Below are 25000 nucleotides of genomic sequence, written 5' to 3'. Positions count from 1 at the left end.
GACCCAACCAATATTTTGCTCTCCTTGCAATATGAAGTAATTTTGACATATTCAAATATAGATATAAAAATACTTACTTGTCAAGTGAAGATACTCCTAGATGCTCAAATCTTCAACTTGATGCCTTCTTGATTTTGATGATGATGTAGATAATAGAAGATGTCATTCTTCAAAAGTGATCCTGGGCTCAAAGGGAGATAACATTGATTCCTTGTTGATGTTGACAACTCTTTTTCTTTCTTTTCTTCCTTAATATAACGCTAGTTAAACTTGTTTCACAACCTCAAATTTCAACCTTTCTTTAAAATTTCGGATTGTTGTAGCAATTTTACAATTTCGACTTTTTTTGCAATAACCCTAGTTCACACGTGTGGGCTAGAAGATGGACAAATTTGCCTCCTTTCTACTTTGCTTGACTTGACTTCTTTTTCTTGTGAATTTGGCTTGCAAAGGAGACCTTTCTTGGCACAAAACTTGACCTTTGATGGTGGTTGCAATTTGATACTTGTTGCAAAAGGATGTCTTAATACTTCGCACATGTGGAGAATATAGCCGATAAAAACAGACCCAAAAGGGCTTCTCTCTTCCTTCCTCGTGATAATGATTGTAGAATGTGTGAGATTCCTAAAAATGCTTAAATTGTGGAACCCTTCTGTGGATGAGCTAGGGTTTTGATGTCTTCTTTGATGCTCTTAATTATTCCCTTTCAATATGATGAGAGGGTTAGTTCTTCTTGATGATTGATGCTCTTGATGTTTCCAAGTTGATCTCTTTATACTTCGGCCCCAGAGAATCCTTCTTCATGTTGCCCTTCTTTGATGTTGTCACCTTAGCTCTGATACCATGTTGAGAAATCTAGGGGGCAACAAGTGTAGGTGATTTCTCTTACTTCAATAACTGTTTGTGATGAATTTTTACTTTATTTGATTAACTTCTTCTTTCCTTTATTATTATTAATGTTCTCTATTATCAAACAACTACCAAATCATAAAGAACAATGAGACAATAGGACACAAGATATAAGTGATCAGCTAGGGCCAAAACCTCTCCACAAGAATCCTTCTCTTCTTGTAGAACTTGAATTGACGAATTCTAAGACCTATGACCCTTGACCAAGACCCTCCAAGACAAAGTCATCCTTCTTGATTAGCTTTCCTTACACAACTTCCAACAACAAACTTCAACCTTCCAACAACTTCGACACCAACAACAATTTCTGCAGCTTCGACCCAACAACTTCGACCTAGCGGCTTCACAACTTCGACCTTGATGCAACTTCAACAACTTCGACCTAGCAACTTCATAGCTTCGATTTAGAGGCAGTTTCACGGCTTCGACCTTGCAGCTTCACAATTTCAATGCAACTTCAGAATTTCGTCTAGTTGAGAAATTGTAGAAACCCTAAGGAAAGAGAGAGAGAAAGGCCGAAAAACTTTGATCTTGATATTCTTCTTCATCTTTGTCCTTTTCCAACTTCTGTCTTGAGGAGATCGAACTTGCTTGACTGAGTGCAAATGAGGTCGAATTCCTTCTTATTTATAGGCTTGTTAGGGGTATGAATTGCTATCTTGAGCCCAACTCGTCCCTTTATGTAGGGCGACTTGATCTCTGTGCCATGATGAGGTCTTGGAGGGTCTTTTGACTCTTTTTTAACTCAATTTTTTCTTTACAATATGTAACATGCCCACATGTGTCTTTAATACATGACAATGACTTAGTTGACTTTATAACAAACCTAGAAGCACTCAATGGGTGCTTGACCTAAAAATAAATTTCCCATGAGCATGAAACCCATGCCTCACGAACACAAATAATAAATTTATTTTTATCTTTTCATTAAATACATAAAATCACGATTACGTATGCCATTATGAAGACCGGACCTAGTTACATATTTCAACACTCCCTCTTAACTAGGGAGGTATTCAGAATTCACACAAGGTACTTGGACATTCTCAATTTGAAGAATTCTCAAAAGAAGAGTTGGATTGGTAACCGATCTGTATAGCATCATATCATCTAACATTGTCACATAGCAAGACCTTGACTAACATCTCTATCTCTCTACAAGATCAAAGTACAATGTTGGCGAGACCAATGATTTATAGACACCCTAATCATTGTCTCTCTCACAACATACTCCACCCGGGTTCTCTCAGAGTATGTTCCACTAGTACTATTCTTATCTTGGATTCCTAGTCCTCAAAGAATATTGGTCCTCTACGATTACTCTTATCTTGGATGCCCTACCACATCCTCAAAGAGTATCGAATGCCAAATGCTTACCTAATCCTCCATTCTTTCTTCCCAAGTGAATACAAGAATATGTGTCTACCTCTTCCTCTCAACTAGGGAGGATATACCCATTCTAACGAAGGAATGCACCCATTCCTATAAAGGGAATGTCCCCAAGCCGCCTCTTAATCAGGGACCTGACCAAGCCTCACCTTGACCAGGGACTTGCTTCTAACAACTTTCTATTTGGAGATCACGGGACAACCAACTGCTTGTAGGAATCCCTCTTTCGATGTCATGAATTTCTTCTTTGTTATGGAGCCTACATATTTTGGGACTTCTTCGTAGGGCATCGACTATCCATCACCTTCATTCATGAATCTTGTCAGTCATGTCATCCTTTCTTTCATCGGAAAGTGATTCACTAATCCATATATGGGTTTCCTTCATACAACTACCTTCTCCACATCAGGTTTTCTTCAGATCTTATCATCCCACCACATGAGTATCAGTTGTAGATGACATCTACAACTCTTCATTTGGTAGCCTTGCATTAGCACATCCAGATATTGTTCAAAAATAAAAAATGAATATCAAATTACCTTTGTGATGGTCTTACATCATGACATTTGCTTGTTGTGTCAACATCCTGTATTCATATTGACACATCTCCAAAAATATATTAAATGTCAAGGGTCATCTTCCTTCCAGACTTTTTCGGAGTCTTCATACCTTTTCCATGGAGATGTCACAATGAATTCTTCAAGTTATTAGGCATTGATTTCCTTTTCTATGTGACAATAGTTGTATCTTTCACGATCTCTCCTTAGTTTCTTCACATATTGCTTCTCAGGAACTTCCATTCATAGTTCCTTAATTTTTATCAACCACCTCGTATTCCATGTGAAGACTTATTATGTTGATTTCATCTAGTCAATATGTGAACCACACCTTTATGCATCCTTCCAAAGGAGGAGATCCCTTTCTCTTGATCATGCTCATGAGGTGGAGCATTTATCCATGCTAATTTTGATCAAATACAAGCATACATACCTCATCTCTTCCTTTTGGTCATCTAGACTTCCTTCAACAACTTCCTTGATTGAAAGAAATTCAATCACCTTGACCTACTTCACTTCTTTTGACATCATACCATCACTCCATGAATCTCAAACAAGGTGGAATTCTTGGCTAGACACTTGCTTCTTCCAGTAGGTGAACCATCCGATGAAGATTCCAATAGAGGATCTTGATCATCCCCATCTTGCAAATGCTCCCTTTTGAATGATATATGATGAGCTCTATACTAGATGACTTTCTTTTTCCCATAAATTTTACTTATGCTTCTAATGAAGTTACTAAGAGCTACATCCTTCTATAGGTGACAACCATAGACTTCTATTTCAACTATCTTCTATGCTTCTTTACGATGATGTCACGAGCTCTTGCTTTCAATCGTATGCTTCTATGATACCATCTCCTAACATGATGCATCCTATCATGCTTCTAATGCTTCCTACCATGATAATAATACTTTACAACATAAAACTTGAAACATAAACTTAAAAAGAAGTAGGTGAGGAAGACTATCTCAACCATAGTAGAGATCTTTTACTTTCTCCTTCTTGGGTCTTCTTTTCAACTTCTTCCACTTCGTCAGTGATATGTGTTTCTTCCCTTCCTCTTTTGTTGTTGTCTTTCTTGAGCTTTGGACAATCTCTCTTGTAGTGCCCATATTCATGACAACCATAACATTGAACCTTCGACATGTTCTTTTTTTTTTGAGGACCAAGCTTCCCAAACTTCCATTTTCTTCTAGCCATGGCAACAAATGCTTGAGCTTGCTCGCTTGATCCTACATTGATTTTTGCCTTTAGTTTGGTTTCTTCGATTTTGCACAATGACCATAGTTCATTGAATGGAGTAGCTTCCATCTTCTCATAGATGCTTGATGTGAAGTTGACTGAATCCTCTGGTAGTGCATTGAGCACTATGGTAGTCATTTCCTTGTCAAACATTATTTCTCTCAACTCTTGGAGTTGGTCTTTTATTTCTAACACCCTCATAAAGTATGAGGCTATTTGTTCTTCTTATGATGTCTTCACCTTGTAGAGCTTGAGCTTGTTCTTTTGGCATTTTTGACGCTTAATCCTTTAACATGACCAACGACTTCATTTTCTATAAGGATCAAATATATCCTCTTTTTCCATGCAAGAAAGTTTGACGACCCAACCAATTTGTTGCTGTCCTTGCAATATGAAGTCATTTTGACGTATTCAAATATAGATATAAAAAGACTTACTTGTCAAGTGAAGATATTCCTAGATGATGAAATCTTCAACTTGATGCCTTCTTGATTTTGATGATGATGTAGATAATAGAAGATGTCTTTTTGGTGATGATGTCTTTCTTCAAAAGTGATCCTGGGCTCATAGGGAGATCACATTGATTCCTTGTTGATGATGACAACTCTTTTCCTGCTTTTCTTCCTTCAAGGCAATACTAGTTAAACTTGTTTCACAACCTCAAATTTTGACCCTTATTCAAAATTTTGGGTTGTTGTAACAATTCTGCAATTTCAACCTTTTTTTGTAATAACCCTAGTTCACACATGTGGCTAGAAGATGGACAAATTTTCCTCTTCTACTTCGTTTGACTTGAGTTCTTTTTCTTGTTATTGCGACTTTCAAAGGAGAAATTTCTTGGCACATAACTTGATGCTTGATGGTGGCTGCTATTCAATACTTAGTGTTGCAGAAGGATGTCTTAAAACTTCGCACATATGGAGAATATAGCTCAGGAAAACACACCCAAAAGTGCTTCTCTCTTCCTTCCTCGTGATAATGATTGTAGAATGTGTGAGATTCCCCAGGAATGCTTCAAGTGTGGAATCCTTCTTTGGATGAGCTAGGGTTTTGAGGTCTTCTTTGATGCTCTTAATTATTCCCTTTCAATATGATGAGAGGGTTAGTTATTCTTGATGATTGATGCTCTTGATGTTTCCAAGATGATCTCTTTACACTTTGGCCCTACAATATCGTTCTTCGTGTTGCCCTTCCTTGATGTAGTCACCTTAACTCTGATACCATGTTGAGAAATCTAGGGAGCAACAAGTGTAGGTGGTTTCTATTGCTTTGATAACTGCTTGTGATGTATTTTTACTTAATTAACTTGTTCCTTCCTTTATTATTATTAGTGTTCTCCATCATCAAACAACTACCAAATCATAAAGAACAATGAGACAACAAGGCACAAGATATAGGCGATCAACGAGGGCCAAAACCTCTCCAACTGAGAGGAAACACACTAGAATCCTTCTCTTCTTGTTGAACTTGAATTGACGAATTCTAAGACCTATGACCCTTGACCAAGACCCTCCAAGACCAAGTCATCCTTCTTTCTTGATGAGCTTTCCTGACACAACTTCCAACAACAAACTTCAACCTTCTAGCAACTTCTCCAGCAACTTCGACCCCAACAACAATTTCTGCAACTTCAACCTTGCAACTTCACAAGTTTGACCTTAATGCAACTTCAACAACTTCGACCTAGCAGCTTCACAACTTCGACCTTGCAACGTCATAGCTTTGAACTTGCAGCTTCACAACTTCAATGTAGCTTTAGAATTTCGTCTAGCCCAGAAACTGTAGAAACCCTAATGAAAGAGAGAGAGTGGCCCAAAAGCTTTGATCTTGATCTTCTTCCTTATTTGTCCTTTTCCAACTTCTATCTTGAGGAGATCGAACTTGCTTGAGTGAGAGTGCAAATGAGGTCGAATTCCTTCTTATTTATAGGTTTGTGAGGGGTAAGAATTGATATCTTGAGGTTGACTTGATGTTTGTGCCATGACGAGGTTTTGGAGGGTCTTTTGACTCAATATTTTTTTTTTGCAATATGTAACATGCCCAAATGGGTCTTCAATATATGACAATGAGTTGAATTTATGACAAACCTAGAAGCATTCAATGGGTGCTTGACCTAAAAACCAATTTCACTTGAGTATGAAACCCATGCCTCAAGAACACAAATAATAAATTTATTTCTCTTTTTTCATTAAATACATAAAATCACGATTACATATGCCATTATGAAGACCGAACCTAGATACATATTTCAACATTCTGGACCCTCGTTGTTTTTTTGCCAATTCTGATTTTTTCAACATTGCTTTTTATACAATGCTAGCCCAACAGTTATAATCTTTTGTGGAAGGAAGCTAAAATATATGATGTCCTGATTCAAGATGTGAGGCCAAGATGAAATAGTGTATATTGTTATTGTTCACAATTGACCAAGGGACGGTTCAATTGGAGTAGAGAGCGTGGTCAATGGTCACTAGTCTCTGAGAATGTCTAGCTTGTAGTACACTCCTACAAGCTAAATTGTTATAAGAAAGATGAGATACACATGAAAATTATAAAGAGTGAATAGTGGATGCTAGGTAAATGAAAGTGGAGAACCCTAGGAGGCCTAAGGCCGTAGCCTATGTTACCAGAAATGAGAAAAGGGAAATGAAACGAGAAACGGAGTTTGGAGGTTTCACATTTAAGAAATGAGGAGAGAGAAAAAAATATGGAAAACATAAAACAAAACCTTCATTGTTTACCTAGCTCAAATTCTAATAATCACATTTAACCATAATGGATTAGAAACCTGTCTTATTAGTTAAGATGGTAAAATTAAAACAGAATTCTAACAGTGTTATGTATAAGCTTAACTAGAAGGATATTCCGTTCAGTCTTTGAAGCCAAAAATACAGTCTTTGAAGCCAAAAATATAAGTGTACAGGTGTCTATTCCAGTTAAAACATGTGTTACTATTCATTTCAAAAGTTTATTTTGGTAAATAATAGAAAGACATGTTACCAGTTTGCAAGTGTCCGTTGACAATGTACAAAGAAACAACCTCCATATTTATTATTCACTGTACCAACGAAGAGCCATAGCATGCTCTTCTATTCTGAACATTCTTCAAGTTCTAAACGAAAACACAACATTGAAATCCCAGGATTTCAACAGAGTAAGATGGAGCATTCATGAAGTAAAAGAGCTATGCACTGTTGTCAAGAGAAGTTCATCATTGAAAATATTTTATTTTCAGCGAAGCTAGCTTGACTCTTATGGGGTTAAAATGCTGGCTGATATGACGAGGAAAAAACAGTGTTGTTAAGGAGCTGAGTCATTGCTTCGGCTTTGACAATCAATGACTGCTTGGAGGAGTTGCCAATTTGGGAAGACTCAATTGTATCCAAAGGAACCGAAGAATTGGCCAAGATGATTGAAGTAAATTCAAGTCTCAGGCATCTGTTTCTATTGGATATGAAGTCAATCACTGCTTATCCTCTGGTTTCTGCTACACTGGTGAGGAATAGGAATTTAGAGCTTCAAGTATGGAACTGAGAAAGGAAGGAAAAGACTGCCACGGTTGTGGAGCTGATCCCTTCCAATAAAGTCCTGAGGATTTGCAGTATTGATACTTATGGGTCTTACAAAATGGCATGCGTGCTGGCACTTCGTAGTACAGTGAAGAGCCATAGCATGCTCTTCTAAAGCACTGAAAATGAAGATGGGAATGGATGTAGAAAATGGCGTTTTCTGTCCTGTCCTGTTTCTAGTGCGTTTTTTCCCAGGAACGGTGGTTATCGTCCTGTTTCTGGTAACATGGGCTCAGTAGTAGTATCATAAATGAGAAAAAGCAGGGGCAGAGGAGTGAGAAAAGGCATTCTTGTCTTTATCTATCACTGTGAGGGAACTGATGCAAATCCTGATGATGTTATTTGAGTACTTGATGCCGAGGCCTAGGGGCATGGCTGTACAATCTTTTGGGAGGAACTCTTGAGTGACCTGTCTCTCTGAACATTTGAGAGTGAGGGGGAGAACCCCGTGACAGAGGTCTGGTTGCTCGACCAGATCTGGTGCGCAGTATTTTGTAAGGAGTGGCTTCAGACATAAGGTCTGCTAATGGTTGTGGGATGCCCATTGGTTGGGGGGAGAAAGTCTTGCTGTCTCACTGATCTGCCACGAACACTTTCTAAAACTGGGGAGCTGTCTTGGACTCTTGGCACTTACCGACACTAGCTGCCTAGATAGGCTGAAAGAAAGAAGTGATAAGCTTGATGGTATCGGGTATATGGAGCCTGCTCAAAGTCTCGCAGCTGTGGGTCATTACCTTTCAAATGTGTGGGGTACACCTCTGATAGGGTTAACAAAAGAAAATTGAGGGGCAACTCCCCATGTCCTGGATCATGTAGTGGAACCTCCCTCAAATCTCATATCATATTGGATGTGAAATTAAAGTGCTCTGTTGATTTTTATCGGCAAGGATGAATTCATTTCTTTTCACAATAATGTTTTTTTCCTTCATTTCTTTATCATGGTTCGATGAAACAAATAATTTAAATTAGGAAATATTTCACGTGTCATTGAATTTGGAATTGTCATTCAGTATGGAGATTAGCATGCTATTTTTTGTATTTAATGATGCTAGATTTTGTGTAGGTTGTTTTTAATTGGCAATCCTGGAAGGTGCTTTACATGTTACATAGATAGTTGTGCACTTAGTCTTCTCGGAATTTTATGTCTTTTTGCCAATTTCCTTATGCTGTCAGCCACTGTGGATTTGTTTATAGGTAGAAAAGGCCTTACAAAGCATGGAAGAAGAGGCTGAGAGGATATACAAGGAGGAGCGGCCATCCATTACTGAAGATGAAGCTGCATCAGTTAGAGATTTAATGTGAGTATGAAAATCAAATTCATTTTTTGGGACCGCTGTTAATTACTTTTCCTCTTGTTCATATAAAAATACAAAATAGAGGAAAAATATTTTACTTCGATGCACTAAATGCTGTTGATGGAAAGGCTGGCACAATATGCTTCTTATAAATAATGCGAATGATTAGTTAGCTTAATCCTGTGTATAAAATAATACTGAAAGTAACTATGATCGGACAGATATATAAGTCAAAAGATCTCCAGTTTTGTTGTATGCTTGTACATTTGTTTGTGTGCAATACAGATAGAGATAGATATTATCTGTACTTTGCAGCAGTCACAGATGCAAAGTCACCCAGGGGTTGTAGAATTAATTAATCTGCTGGAGATGTATTTGGAGCTGATGTGTTGGAACCATGCTGCACACTTACATGATGTAGCACCTTTATTCAGGAATTTTATCAGTTAACAAAAGAGAAGATTACAACAGTACTAAACACATTATTTAAGAACTTTTTCATGGTTTCAAAGCTGATTGGCTCAAGATATATTTTTCTTCCAGGAAGGTATGCCCAAATATCCTATAGAGTAGAGTTTACTCCACAATTGGTCCTTTAAAGGTATATAAGCTTGCACAAGCATTTAAATGAACTAGAAATGAAAAACAGTTGTTCCTATTAACTTGGGATGTCAAATATATGGCACACATGACTTACATAACACCAAAAGAGTAATTAGATTGTTTTCATTGTATTAAACAAAAAAAAGTTGTGACAGTAGCATAGTCAATATTCTTTCTGTCATTTGGTCATATAGATTTGAAGTGATGTTATTTAGTCAGAATTGTAAATTGTGCTACCATGCAGACTGAGTGGTTCATTGTGTGTAATGGGTATTTTTGGGGATACATCTCTAGATACATCCTAGATGAATTTGGCACATACATCTTAAGCAAGCCTTGATAGAGTATATGTGATATTCTATTACTATGCAACCTTTTCTTCAGTGTTAGGAATTTTAGTAAAAGTGGCCAAGTGATCTTAATTGAGTCATGTGCGTTTCTGGTTATATATGGTGTTCATTTCCTAGTACCTTTTCTCTCCCTACAACTTTTTTGCTTTAGTTGTTTGCACAAATTATATATTGTGTGAAAGGCAAGTCAAGTGGCATGTATAAGTATCAATGCTAAACAGCAGGGCATTTGAGGAATTGTGGTGGAGATGAAAACTTTTATGGACACATAATCATGGGAAACATGATCGATAAGTATGATATGAGAATGCTATGAACATAAATTATGTAAAAGTAATAAATATAGATAATAAGTAATAATCATAATAATATATAATTAAATAATAATTAGTTAAACAAAGAGGCATGTCTCTACTGACATGACTCTTCGTGAAAGGGTACTTACGTGGCTATATATACAGGACCCTCACTCTCATTGTATTATCATTCTTCATAGATTTTATATATAATAATATTTGTATCCTCAATGGATATTTTCATATTCCAAGTCTTCTAGAGTATTTAACTTGAAGGACGAACTTGTTCGTTTCATTGGTATCAAAGCAAGGTTTGGCTGATCATCAGGGCTTTGGCCATCAACCTCCCATCAACATTGTTGTTGTGTAATTGAAGCGTTTTGCTTAGAGTTTGGAGTTTCTCCATTTTCGGTCAGGCTCTGGGCGACTTATAAATTAAAAGAGGTAAAAAGAAAGAATTAGTTAATTAAAAAATAAAAAAGAGGCCGTTGGCCATTCACATTTCAATTATTCTAGTAAAAAAATAAATAGTCCGTGATAAATTTTGAAGGAAAACATTCATATATATATAAATGTTCAACATTATCGATAAAAAGTGCATGACAATGTAAAAGGGAATCTTTTCAAATATCTTTAAAACTATACGTAAGAAAAGGAAGAGTAGATAATATTATCTTGATTCTTCATTAAGTGGTTTACAAGCTAGTGGTTTTAGAAACCCATGGTAATTGCCCATGGTATTTTAAAGGTAAAAGAAAAAGAAAAGGAATACAAAATCTCTTTATGTGAATGATAAGTTTAACTTTTCATGTGGAGAACATTAATCGAGTCAAAAGCACATAAGTGGACATATATTTTATATTATACCCCAAAGAGGTGAATAGCTACGTTTCTTTTTTTGCTAATGCAAGAGTCGAACCTTCTATTTCATAAATAAAGTACAAAATTTACATCTATCCACAAAGAGTTGTGGACCAAGGAGGAGACCCACAAACCAAACAGAGAACGGGCCCGAGGCAAAAGCCCCTACCCCGAAAAACCAAACTTCTAAACTCTTAAAGTCAAAACAAAGATGAAGCCTGCAACGTAACCAAAACAATTAGCCTCCTGCCTGTGACAAAATTCCTCCCGCCAAGAAAAAGGAGCATAAACTCTTCCCGCTAACTTCCAGACAAGCCGCTTTAATCGTCACCGTTGAGCCAGCTGACCCAATCCGACGGCAGAGGACTAATTCGCCCAGTCAAGAAGTGCTATACTTACCCGCCTAGACAACCAACTTGCATGATCAATCGCAGCCGTCGATCCGCCTCGCTTGATCTGACGGCAGAGGTTCATATCGCGCCGGCCAATATCACTGAACTTTAGCGTGCGATGAGGGCGGTATTTTAGCCGACCCCACCGCCACGTGTCGCCTACTGTATGGAATCGCTTCCAAAACGGAAATACCATTTCCCGCTTGCGAGGCCCGCGATTGCCGGAAAACCGCCCCCGACCCGGTATATCGTGCACGGGCGGAAAACCCATGGTAATGCGGCTGCCGATAGTGTTCGGGTTCCGTCCTTTCGTAATGTCTTCTCCTCCAGAACTGAGGAAAGAAGAAACGCCTGTTGACCTGCCCTTCTTCGAAGAACCAAAGCTACCAGACTAGCTGCCGCCGGGAGTCGCTGAATTAACCAGACTCCGTCTCCATGGCTCTACTCTGAAACACGAACTTGTCTTCATTTGCCTGGTCATTACAAATCGATTTTATCCTACTTTGAGGCCACTCTTGCCAGCTCATCGCCATCCTGTTCTCTATGCTGATCACCCCTTGATTGGCCAGAAGATATGCCAATTTATTGGCTGATCTACGGACATGTTTGAAGCTAACTGTACGAAGGCTCTGGAGATGTTGCTGAATCTGTTGAAAGCCTTGGATCAACCTCCAGTTCCTTGAGACTTTTTCCGGCTTTGATCCCCAGCTGATTCTCTTCACCGATTTGATGATTAACTCAGAATCGGCTTCAACTATCACATTTTGTCGGTTCTCCTGTTCCAGGAGATCTAAACATTGCTCCATAGCCATCAATTCCGCCATGTTATTGGTGGCTTTCCCTAAATGACAATAGAAGATAAAAATGACACTTCCATTCTCATCCCTTAATGCTCCTCCATAACCTGCGGTACCTGGGTTGCCTTTAGAAGCCCCATCAATGTTGAATTTCAAAAAGCCCTTAGGGGGAGGATGCCAGAAATCTTGCTTAGAATCTAGGGAGAATACGGTCCTATCCAGTCCCTGAGGAATAAGTCCCTGCAACCCCAACTCACTGAGAATTCTCAAATCAGCCACTGAAGGTGGGTTCTTAGGGAGAGTTCGCACAATAGTGCCGACTGTTTCCTTGAGTTGATTTAATCTGCTCTAAAAGGCATTGGAAAGGCTTGTTTTCATTCTTGACGATTCTATTGGTTCATTCTTTCCAGACATTCCAAATAATGAACCTTGGAATGATGGCCCATGCTGAGCTAAGAATTTCATTATCTGAAAAAGTTTCTTCTCCAATTGTTGAGGGTATTGATGATACTCCCTTTGTCCTTATCAGTCAGTTGGAAAATGGTGGCAAAAGAATCCCACAAACTGGAGTTGAAAATGCAATTGTTGAGAAGGTGCTCCATAGTTTTCTCTTGGGCTTCAAAGAGCTGACATTTGGAAGGCCCCAGGATACCCCTCTTCCTAATATTTTCCCAGGTCAGAATTTTCCTATGCTGAACCAGCCACATGAAGAGTTTAATTTTCATCCAGCCTTGATGTCTCCATAGGCCTTGCCAAATCTTATCCGGAGCTTGAGAGTTAAGGTCAAGGAGAATGAGTTTAGCTTCCTTGAGATTAAAGGCTCCCTCATTATTGTTGCCCCATCTTAGCTGGTCTTGCCCCTCAGACCTCAAAATCTTCCTTTGTTCTACCATTTTTTTTAGAGTCTCTGCTTTAGCCTTCAGGGGGCTATCATCCCTAAAATCAAAGTTCCTCTAGGTTCTCCATTTTCCCATACTGCTGGTTTGATCCCAAAAGTCTTTTACTTTAGATAACCCTTTGGTATCTGTCTCTTCCTTGAGATCCCTCAAATCTTCTTTTAACAAAATAGGTTCTTGTTGCCATCTGTCCTCCCAGAATAGGGCCAGGTTTCCATCTCTGATTTCCCAGAAACTATTTCCTTGTACTAAGCCTCAGTTATCCCATGCCTTATTCCAAATGTGTGATCCCTTTCTATGTCCTGACATTCTTATTAGATCATTGTTTTGCCAATTGCTGGCGTATTCTTCTTTCCAAATTCTAGCCCATTGGGCCTCTGGGTCTTTTACCCATCGCCACCATAATTTAGCTCCTAAAACTTTGCTTAGAATCTCAGGATCATCTAAACCAAGCCCTCCATAGTTTTTAGGTTTGCAGATTTTTTCCCATGCTACAAAGTCCATTTCTTTTTTTCTTCCCCCTTGCCCCAAAGAAAGTCTCTTTGTATGGTTTTGAATTGATGCAGGACTCCTAATGGTGCTGAGAGAGCTGATAGCATAAACACTGGGATTGATTGTAGTACAGCCTTGGTCAGCACCAACCTATCAGCCAGATTTAATGATCTAATAGTCCATTTCCTGATTTTGTCTTGCAATTTGTTAATCACTGGTTCCCAGATGCTCTTATGTAAAGGTTTGGCCGTAAGAGGAACTCCCAAATATTTTGAGGGGAGGATCTCCCTTTGAAAGCCCAAAATTCTGGAAATATTTCTTTGAATAGCAATGTGAGTATTAAAGAAAAAAATCTTAGATTTGGAGAGATTAACTTCCATACCTGAAGCCATGGCAAAGTCTCTCAGGATTTGCTTATAAGCTAGAGCTTCTTTGACGTGGGGATACCCTGCAGCATGGTATCATCAACAAATTGTTGGTGAGTTAAGGCCTGACCATTTTCAGAAAGTTGGATACCTTTGACTTTCCCAACTATTTTAGCATGCTTGATAGATCGACCCAGCCCTTCCATCATGAGAATGAAGAGAAAGGGAGAGAGTGGATCTCCCTGCCTGAGGCCTCTTAAAGGAATAAAAGTTTCCGAGGGAGATCCATTAACAAGAATTGAAAAACTGGGAGAAGTTACTAGGGCCATTACCCATCTGATCCAGTTATGATCAAACCCAAAAGCAATGAGAACTTTTTTGATATAGGTCCAGTTCATCTTATCATAAGCTTTGGCTATATCCAATTGCATGATCATTCTAGCTTTCTTGTTGATTGTCAGTGAGTGCACCACCTCATGAGCTTGAATGATGTTGTCGAGGATTTGCCTACCTTCCACATATCTAGATTGTTCAACTGACACCAGGGTAGGAAGAAGAGGTTTGAGTCTATTTGCCACAACTTTGGATATTATCTTGTAGACAACATTGCACAAGGCAATGGGTCTAAACCTATCAGGAGTTTGAGCCAATTCTTGTTTAGGGATCAGGGAGATAAAGGTTGTATTAAGTGCCTTCAATATAGTTTTGTCCCTCCTGGAGTCTTCCACAACGTTCAGGATGTCCTGTTTTACTATATTCCAACAAGCTTTAAAGAAATCTACATTGAATCCATCTGGGCCTGGTGCCTTACCATTTTGCATTTCTTTTAGGACCTCACTCACCTCCTCTTCCGTCACTGGTCTGTTAAGGTTGAAGTTGTCCTCTCTGGAAACCAGCTTGGGTATATGTCTTGATATACACCTGATGGATTGCTCTCTGTCTGAACAGGTTTCCTGTGCAATACCACGAAAGTGCTGAACTAGCACTGCTTCTATTTCTTCATGAGAATTGAGAAGGTTACCTCCCTCATCCTTGATTGAAGAAATCCTGTTGTGAGCTCTGTTCGCCATAGTGGATCTGTGGAAAAATCTAGTGTTACGTTCTCCTTCTTTTAGCCATTGCACCCTGGATTTTTGCCTCCAAAAAATCTCCTCTTGTTTACATAAGTTCTCCCATTCTTGATGATATTTGGTTGCCTGATCACTTCTATCTTTATCAAAACCCTCCATGATAAGGGTTTGGTTGAGCTCCTGCATTTTTCCTTCAACAGATTTTTTTGCTACAAAAATATTTCCATATTCCTTCTTGTTCCATTCCTTGAGCCTGAGTTTAATATGTTTGAGCCTTTTTTGAAGAAGGAACATTCTTGTGCCTGAATATTCAAATCTTCTGCCCACCATATGGCTATGTTGTTGCTGAAATCTGGGTGGGAGAGCCAGATATTTTCAAATCTGAAAGGTCTATTCCTGGGGGTACCAATGCTCTGAATTTCCAATTGTATCGGCCAGTGATCAGATCCTCCAAAGGGTAGAACTCTAGCAGCTATGTCCTTGTCCTTGAGCATGAGATCCTCTGAGATTATGAATCTATCTAATTTGGAGGCCACCTGAGATTCTCCTCCTCTTTTATTGTTCCAAGTAAAAGTGCCATTATTCATTACTATATCCACTAGCTTCATATTGTCTATGAAGGTTTGAAAAGCACAAGAGTCTTTATTTAGAATTCTGGTACCCCCTTTTTTCTCCGACAATGATTTGATCATATTGAAATCACCCCCCATGATCCAAGGGATTCTTGCATATCTTTCCCTGAGATCCTTCAGGGAATCTAGAAGCTTGAGTTTGCCATCCATCCTTTGGGGGCCATATACATTCGTGACCAGGTAAATATCCTTATCTCCCACTGGTTGCATGACCACTGAAACATAATCCTTAGATGCCTCAACATCTATAATGTCAATTTTTTGGGGGTCCAAACCGTGAGAATGCTTCCTGCTGTATTCTCTGCTTTGACTTCCAGAAACTCAAATCTATTGAGCCATTTGCTATGAATCTCTTTTATTTTTTGAATGAAACATTTAGTTTCCTAGATGAAGATCACATCCGGAGCTGTTTGTTTCATCCTATTACTAAGTATCCTTTGTTTTCTTTTACTGCCTAGACCCTTAATATTCCAAGAAATGAACTTCATTATTAAAGATTTGTAAAGGAGTAACTGAATAGGTCTTTCATCTTACCTGAGTCTATCATTAGCTTTTCACATTCCATCAAAAGCTCGTTCTGCTTTTTTCTGCCTCTTTTCTTTCTTGGGTTTCTAGGTGCTAATCCTGGTGTGGTTTTCATAGCTTTCACACCTTCGCTGCCCTATCTTTCATTTTCCCTTTGCTTTTCCAGTCCTATGGTCTGAGTTTTCCATATGAACAGCTGCTGCACTCTATTGAACTCCTCTGTAGGTAACGAATCCACTCCCTCCTTGGTTCCTTGTTTCAAGAATCCTTCTAGATCTAGATTCTCATTCTCAAGAATCTCCTGAAGTTCGTGGTCTTCCATTTCCATCTCACTCTGGGTCATTTCTTGGTCCATCTCCAGTTCTGTGTCACTCATCATTTCTTCTTTCTGTTTATTGATGTTTTGTGTTTGCTCATCATTATCTCCGTTCTCCTCCTCCACTGGACTGCCTCCCTTGGCCTGATCTACTTTCGTTATCACCTCTTCCTCTTCTAGTGCTTGAAACCTGTTTTGGCTGGCCAGTTGCTTTTCTGTTTGAAGTGGCTTCGTTCCCCTTTTGTTCCCTTTTCCTTTCTGGACCACTTTATGAAAGCTTTCAGTATCTTTCATGGTGTTGGTTTTACTCTTGTTTTCTGTTTTACTGAGAGGGCAATCTCTGAATAGGTGCCCATGCTCATGGCATTTGCGACATCTGAATGGAATGTGTTCATAATCCACTGTTTGCACCCATTCTTCATCAAACACTTCCAAGATTACCTCATCCGGTAGAGCTCCTGAAAGATCCATCTCCACACATATTCTTGTAAAGGATGTGTATTTTCCTTTTATGGTGGTCTCAGAAGCTTTGACAAAACGCCCTAACTTATTTCCTATGGCAGATAAGGATTCCAGTTGCCAATAATCCAAAGGTAGAGAGTAGAGTCTAACCTAAACCGCGACTGAGGTAAAAGTTTTTCGTTCTGGGACAAAATTCATAACCCATGGTCGCATGTACAGGCCTGCAGCTATGTAAAAATAAGGCCCTCCAAATACTCTGCCCTTATCTTCAATGTTTGCAAAGACTACAGTAAAGAATCCCTTTGACCCAAGATGTAGTTCTATTCAATGTTGCATTAATCGTTATTGGGATAATATCTATGTTTCCAGGAAACTTGGGTTCGAGGACGGGAACGGGGACGGGGACAGGGACAGGGACGGGGACGGCATTTTTGGAAACAGGGTGCGTGGGTTCGTCGGGTAATATAATAATATTAAATTTTAATAATTATATTTTATAAATTATAAATTTATAATTAATAATATATATGAAATTTGAATTTGTATATTTTTTTCAACTTTAAACAAGAAAACTTTAATGATAATCATTTAAACATGCACATCATTGAACATTCAACATTGACATTGAAATTTCAAAATTTATCACCAAAAAACTGTTCATTGTTTACATATTAACATGAATCATGATATGGGACAGATTTTGTCACACACAGCTGACTGAGGTACACTAGCCAAGTTTCCTACAAACTCAGGAGTACGCTCAAAAATCCTAAAGTATTCTGAGTTCTCAAAGACTCAACATTTTAAACTTTATTTTATTGGGGTGCCTTGTGTGTTTTGTGGGACAGCAGTGAAATATACGCTGCCAGCAGCCATAATTTATACTTTAATGTAGCCACAAGCCTTAAAAAAAACCACATAATTTATATGTTAATGTAATGATTCAATTTTTCAAAAATTAAAATATATATACTATGAAATGTTTTACTTCTTCCTGAAGAAATTCTGAACCATTTAATTGGATTTTGTTGATCCATGGTGAAATTACATTGCAAGGGCAAGCAACACCATTGATAGAGGGTAGATAATGAACTGGCTTGAATGTTGTGTAGATGATTGAGTTGAAATACATTCTCACTGAATGGTTTATATTGTAAAGAATAGCACAGAGCTATATTCAGTGTATGAATGCATTTATGTAATGCCATTCATTAATGCAAAAAATGATGAAGATTTTCTGCGCTTTATTAATCTAATTGCAACTATTTCAGGTTAAAAGAACTGAAACGTATACTTCTCATATTATAGTATATAGTATAAAAAATTAAAAATTTAACAAGTCTGGGCTGAGTAGAGGTAAGTTTGTGGCATTGTCATCTCTGTTTAGGGCTTCGGTTGGGTACAGGAGTCTGCATAGGGAGGCCGAGGTCTGTTCCTTAGTGAACAATGAGCTGTTTTATGTAAACAGTGGCATGAATCAAGCCCTACAGCTCAGCGTTTGACAACAACAAGGAGGGACTATGCCGCAGCTGTAGGAGGCAAATTGAGTGTATAAAAGTGGACTGACAGTTGTGGCTCATGTTGCAGACAGTCCGAAACAGCAAGAAATTGTGACATTCATTCCGGCAAGCCTTTAAAAGAACCCAACCCGAAGAACCCAAGAATCCAAGAACCCATTAAAGGAAAAGAACCCAATTTTTTTTTTGAAGAACCCGGTTCTTCATGGAAGAACCCGGTTCTTCTGGGTTCTTCTAGGAAGAACCCGTACCCGAATCCGGTACTTGGGTGCGGGAACCCGGGACGGGTTCGAGAACCCCACCCCCGGGTGCGGGAACCCATGCAACATAGGATAATATCGACGCGAGGAAAAAATCGGAAAAAATCGTAATTATCGGGAAATAATCGGGAAAAAATCGTTTGGTACAAAAATATTCATTTTTTTTTCATTTTTTCAATATCTAAACCATCTACAACATAAAATAAATACATTGACACATAAATATGATAAAATAACTAATATATAAGATGTTTAATATCATTTCTAGTGCTAAAATCACACATAACATTGAATCATGTCCTGAATAGTAAGTCTTGACTCCTGAGTCCCAACTCAGCCTCAAAATATCAACAAAAAATATAATAATGTATCTCATCATGTCATAATGTCATATACAATAAAATGAAGAAAATAACTAAAGTCTAATCCTATTGATTTCCTCTGCCCCTCTTGAGAGAAAATGCCACAGCTTTCCCTTTCCCTCTAGATGTAGATGGTGGTGCTGGTGGAGTTGGCAGTGGAGTCTACTGTGCTCTAGAAGCTGAAGAACTAGAAGTAGGAGCTACAGGAGGTAGACCATGTGCTCTACTGGTGGCAGGGGTAGCCTGGGCAAGTGGTGTCACTTGGAAATATTACAATCTTCCAATCTTGAAATCCTGAAAAATTGATAAGTCTGCTGGATTTTGAATGAAATCTAAAATTCTACTTTCTCCATATGAAATCCAATGAGGCCGGAACCACTCTCAAACATCCTGAGTCATTTCATGGTAATGTTAAAAATTTAAGTAAAAGGATGAAAATGAAGATTAAGGAGAATGTCCCTTTTACTTGGGCTAGACTTGATCATTCAGCTGCCCCACTCAAAAATTATTTGTTTCTTTAAAAAAAAATTGCATTTCGAACATTTAGCATCTCTTATAAAACCGTGTTGCCCCGACCCTCTGTGATTAATTGGGAAAAATTGAAAAAATTGCGATTTTTTCAAAATTATCGGGTATAAAAAAAATCTGCGATTATTACTCGCGATAATATCAGCTTGGGGAAAAAATTGCGATAAAAGATCGCGATTTTCACAACACTGGTTCTATGCTTCCTTTTGGTTTCCAGTGGTATTTAATCCATGTTTGTAAAGCTTTTTTGGTGGGCCATAAGCCCATAAATTTACAAATGATAGCATATGTCTGCATGTGGTCCCTATGTGCCTGTAGAGCAGGATCATTCAAAACTACTCTGGGCGTGATTGTAGTTTTGGGCTTGCATGGTCCCTTTTGAGCTTTGTCTTTTGCTCCCTGTTTCTTGTCCTCTACCTCGTTTTTTGTAGTGTTGTTATTCTCCATAGATTTAGAGCCCACCTGCTCCTCTTCCCTGTTTCCTTGCCTTCCATCTGAAGGCCCTCTGTTTTCTTCTATTGGTTTTTACCTCTGCTGGCCATTGCCTACTTGTAGGAGGGAGTGGAGCTCCCTCCTTTACTTCCTTCCATGGAGAACAAACTCTGCAAGTCCGTAACCCTAGCTCAAAAATCGTCGCTCCTCAAACTCCCTTCTCTGTTTCTCCTTCACCAAAGAGCAAGAATTGAGCCACCTTCACTTCCAGGTGAATAGCCACGTTTCACTAGGGTTTTAACTTTTCAAAAAAAAAAGATTATAAAAAAAGATAGATAAAGAGAAGTATTATATTATAAAGGGGTATTTAAAGAAAAGTTCAAGTCATAAAATTATTGAAAATATATATAAGTACAAAGAGGGTATTATTATAAAAGGTTACTTGAAAGATCCATATAGTAAAGTTTATAAAGGGTTAAATCTAGAACCATAAAGAGACATAAGGGTAACAAGTTATAACGAATGAAGAGTATTTTTTAAAAGCATTATAATAAATATAAGGTCTAGTTTATTTAAATAGTGGAGCTATATATATATATATATATTTTTTTTTTTTTTTAAGTGGCAAAAAATATATAAATGAGGAAAATAAAAGTTAAAAGGATTTATAAAGGTGTTCAAGTTTATCAAATAAAAGGGCACTTATTTTAAAAAAGAACATTTTCGAAGAAAAAAGTGAATGAAGCCTAATTCGAAAATGATGAAGGACAATTTTCCTATAAGGATATTTTAATCGCACATCGCAAACTAATTACATTAAGAGGCACCATCCAAAGGAAAAGAGTTAATATCACTATTAGTACAAGCAACGAAGAAAATTACATAAATATTAATCTGACGAATCGACTGCTAATTTCAGATGCCAATGTAGGCAAAACAACAGATCTTTCTGGACATAAATACGAAATTAATGATTTACAAATAACAACATATCATTATGAGTACACATCCCAATTTAATGTTGTAAAAATGTATGACATGGAGGTTGGCATAATTTTGGGTCAAACTTGGTTTAGAGAATTGGGTGCGTCCATGTTAAACATAGAAAAAATGATATTTTCTTATAAGGGAAAGATGATCACATTTCGAGACATGACAACGAAGTCAAAATCGATAATGTCCTCATAAGAAGACTTTAACGATGTAACAAAATTAATACCTCAAAGGAATCAAAACTTAATATCGGAGAAGCAAAAAGGGCTTGAGGAAGCTATATCCAATAAAAACGAAAAAAATTCTTGTTTAAAAGTTCATATCCAAAAAATTCTTGCATAAGTCAAAAGTGTAAAACTAAGAAGCACAAATTAGAACAAGAAGAAGAAAGGTTCGACAAGAAATTCAACAAAAGTCTATGAGAGAAAGAAGAGGAAAATCTGTGCTTAAAAGATGTTAACAAAAAATTATTAGAACAAATAAAGTGTTTGAAACCGAGATGCTTGAATGCCAAAATAAAGTTGACTTAGGAAATGAGGAATGCTTACGTCTCAAAAATCATAACCAAAATTTGCTGAAACAGATTAAAAAACTAAAGGATGATAAGAAATCATTGACGAATAGGTTCGAAGAAATTGTTGCAAAGGAAGCATCAAATTCTCCAGAGGTAGCAATTTGGTTTGACGAAAAATGAACAAATACTGATCCAGTCAAAATCATAACTCAAGCAAAGGATAACCCTACTAAAGTAGAGACGCATGCAAAAGTTGCAGTTCAAACGATGGACATTCCAAACGATGATTCAACTGCCAACTCAAGAACAACGACGCTTGAAAGAAATAAAAAAAACCACGAACATGATAAGGGAATGTCCAAACAGAAGAAGTATTTATCAACACTCGAATCACAAGAGCGAACTTTCCAATCAATCGACTTGCTAGTATCACTTAGAACATAAACGACAAATTTATGTTCCTAGGGTTACTGAAGTTTGTAGAATCTAGTCCTACTATGACTATTTATCGTAAAATTTGATTCCACAAAAGATCAGTCTAGGATGGTCCGATTCGTTCTCAGTATGACAATTTTATATATCACTCCAAGGATCATATCAACTTGTATTGTCAAAGATGATTGTCCCAAGACGAAAATATATTCGTAACAGAAAAAGAGATCAAACCCTTTCATCGACAAGCTTTGAGGACAAAGCTTTTTGAAGGGGAAGGCAATGTTATGAACATAAATTATGTAAAAGTAATAAATATAGATAAGAAATATTAATCATAATAATATATAATTAAATAATAATTAATTAAACAAAGAGGCATGTCTCTACAGAGATGACTCTTCGTGAAAGGGTATTTACCTGGCTATATATGCAGGACCCTCACTCTCATTGTATGATCATTCTTCATACATTTTATATATAATAATATTTGTACCCTTAACGGATATTTTCATATTCTAGTCTTCTAGAGTATTTAACTTGAAGGACGAACTTGTTCGTTTCAGAGAAGTGGAACTTGTGAAAGGTGCAAGAACTAGTGTGTGAGTTATCAAATCACACAAATAACAAAGGCATTGATAGAAGACAATTTCATCTTATGGAAAAATGATAGTTGATGCATTTAGTTTTTGTGTATCATGGAATGATGGGTCAAACAAAAGTCAAAGATTAACATTGCATACATTTTATTTTGTAATTTATTTACTAACAAATATTTAATATATTTGTAATTTCTAGACTAAGGCAAAGCAATTTAAAAAAGTTTAGTTAGATTTATAGGGCTCTAAGGAAGATACAAGGTGGAGGATAAACTTATTCCTTTGTGTTAGAGTTGTAGTGCTCAATGAGGTGTTACAAGGAATATAGTGTTAGAAGGTCATGGACATGTTAATGACTCGCATTAAGTATATGTTAATTGATGAAGTAGTTAAATAATTTATTACATGATTCGTGTTAGAGGTAATTTATTACATGATTTGTGTTAGAGGTAACATTCCATAGTGTTGTTTGGAGACCTAATGTGAAAGGGTCATAATTAATGTTAATAACCCATGTTAAGTATAAGTTAATTTATGTAGTAGTTAAATAATTTGTTAGATGATGTATAAAGGAATCCTACATTGATGTTTCAATTATTGCATTAATAAGCTACCATTTCATTGTATATCTATACCTCTATCATGGTCATGTATGTCAAATAACCTAAGTTGTTGGGGTACATGGGCTTGGGATTGGGGACACAGATGAGCATAGGGACCACATGTAGATATTGCATGGAAAGAAAAGCTAGTTGGACGAAGGCACTTGAACGACATATTGACCTATTACTTTAAGCCGTTTGGAGATCCTTAGGGAATGCCTTCTAGTTGCACCATTGAGCATTATATTGATTTGCAACAAGGTGTTGTTCTGTACAATGAAGTCTTGTTAAGGACCACTTTTTGAAAATGAAGAAATTGAGGGGTAAAATCAAGAGTTGCTAAACAAGGGCCACAATCAATCTAGTTCATCACCATGTGAATTTGTGATTGTTCTTGTGCTTCGTAAGATGGCACATGGAGAATGTGTGGGGACAAAAACATTTGAATAAGATCACTATTGTTAGAGTTAAAGGTAATGGTCATATTTGGAAATTGATGTACCGGAACTTAGATGAATTGTAAATGTTTAATAATAAAGTGACCTAGTAATGGAGATTTTAATTGTAATTACATAACACACTCCTCACTGCTACTATGCAATGATGTATTGCATAGTGAAATTAAGTATTTGTGTCACTGAGCTATTCAAAGATATTTAAGGAATGCCTTGTAATGGCACCATTGACATTTGCATTAATTTTCAACAAGGCCTTGTTTTGTCTAATGAAGTCTTGTTAAGGACTACCTATTTTGAAATGAAGAAATTGAGAGGTAATATCAAGGGTTACTAGATAAGGGCCACATTTGAATGAGTTCATCACCATGTGAATCTGTGATTGTTCTTGCACTTAGGAGGATGGTACATGGATAATGTGTGGGGATTAATGGTTTTTGCAATGAAACAGGAATCGCCGATTCCGGCGATTAATCGCGAGTGAAAGTCGGATCGGCCGCTAAAAGTCCCGTTTCGAATCTGGGCGAGTCAACTCGCATTGACCGAGTTTAACTCGTGGTCAACGCGAGTTTGACTCGCGATTTATGCGATTTCTGCGATTTCCGGCGATTTTAACGAGTCCCGCCAAATTGGAATAGGGTTTTCGCGGGTTCCGGTTTGCCGCGTTTTCGTTTATAACATTCCCGTGACTTGTTTAACTGTTTTAACGCTGATACATTGCCGCTTTTGCGTTGATAGCATTCCCGCAGCCTTCGAAGCACATTCCCTGCCGAACGACGAAGCCTGGACGAAGCCGCATTCGAACTTCGAAGCACCCTGCCGAACGACGAAGCCTGGACGAAGCCGCATTCGAACTTCGAAGCACAGTCCCTGTCAGTGAAACTCAGGTCACAGTTTGGCGATTAAGTGTGAGGTATGCAATGCGCATTAATAATAAGAAGCATTGATCTATTGAATCGACTGTCCGAGGCTTGGGTACCGGTAGCTACCGTAGCTTGCATCGCATTTTGATTTGATATACGTGTATCACTGAGTCTACGTGTATCGCACTGAGTCTTGAGTCCTTACGACGTAGACTTCCTTTGATCTAAGTTTCTAACTCCTCAAAACTTCAACGATCATTTGCTTCTTTCATTCCTGTGCACACTGTAAAGATTCATGACTGTGTCACTGTAATGAATAATGATCACCGAAGTCTTCAGGGATGCCCGAGTTCTGTGAATCTGTTCACTGTAATCAGTGAATCACTTACCGAAATTGCAGAGGATCCAAATTTATAAACTTC

General features: G+C 37.8%; 1 protein-coding gene across 4 annotated transcripts in view; it reads left to right on the top strand.

The window, feature by feature from the left end:
* EMB2766 (structural constituent of nuclear pore) overlaps window positions 1-25000 on the top strand; it is a 175524-nt gene that overhangs the window by 89605 nt on the left and 60919 nt on the right. For 3 of the 4 annotated variants that reach the window (XM_089458258.1, XM_089458259.1, XM_089458257.1), the window contains one exon: window positions 8864-8967. In XM_089458258.1, coding sequence (XP_089314384.1) covers window positions 8864-8967 — 104 coding nt within the window. Of the gene's footprint in view, window positions 1-8863; window positions 8968-25000 lie in introns of those variants that run through there. The other variant, XR_016266633.1, reaches the window with a different exon arrangement.

The sequence above is a fragment of the Pinus tabuliformis genome, chromosome 7 (assembly GCF_031772625.1).
Source record: "Pinus tabuliformis cultivar Carrire ecotype Pingquan chromosome 7, CPIR1, whole genome shotgun sequence".
Classification (NCBI taxonomy): domain Eukaryota; kingdom Viridiplantae; phylum Streptophyta; class Pinopsida; order Pinales; family Pinaceae; genus Pinus; species Pinus tabuliformis.
This window is presented reverse-complemented; position numbering and strand designations above follow the sequence as displayed.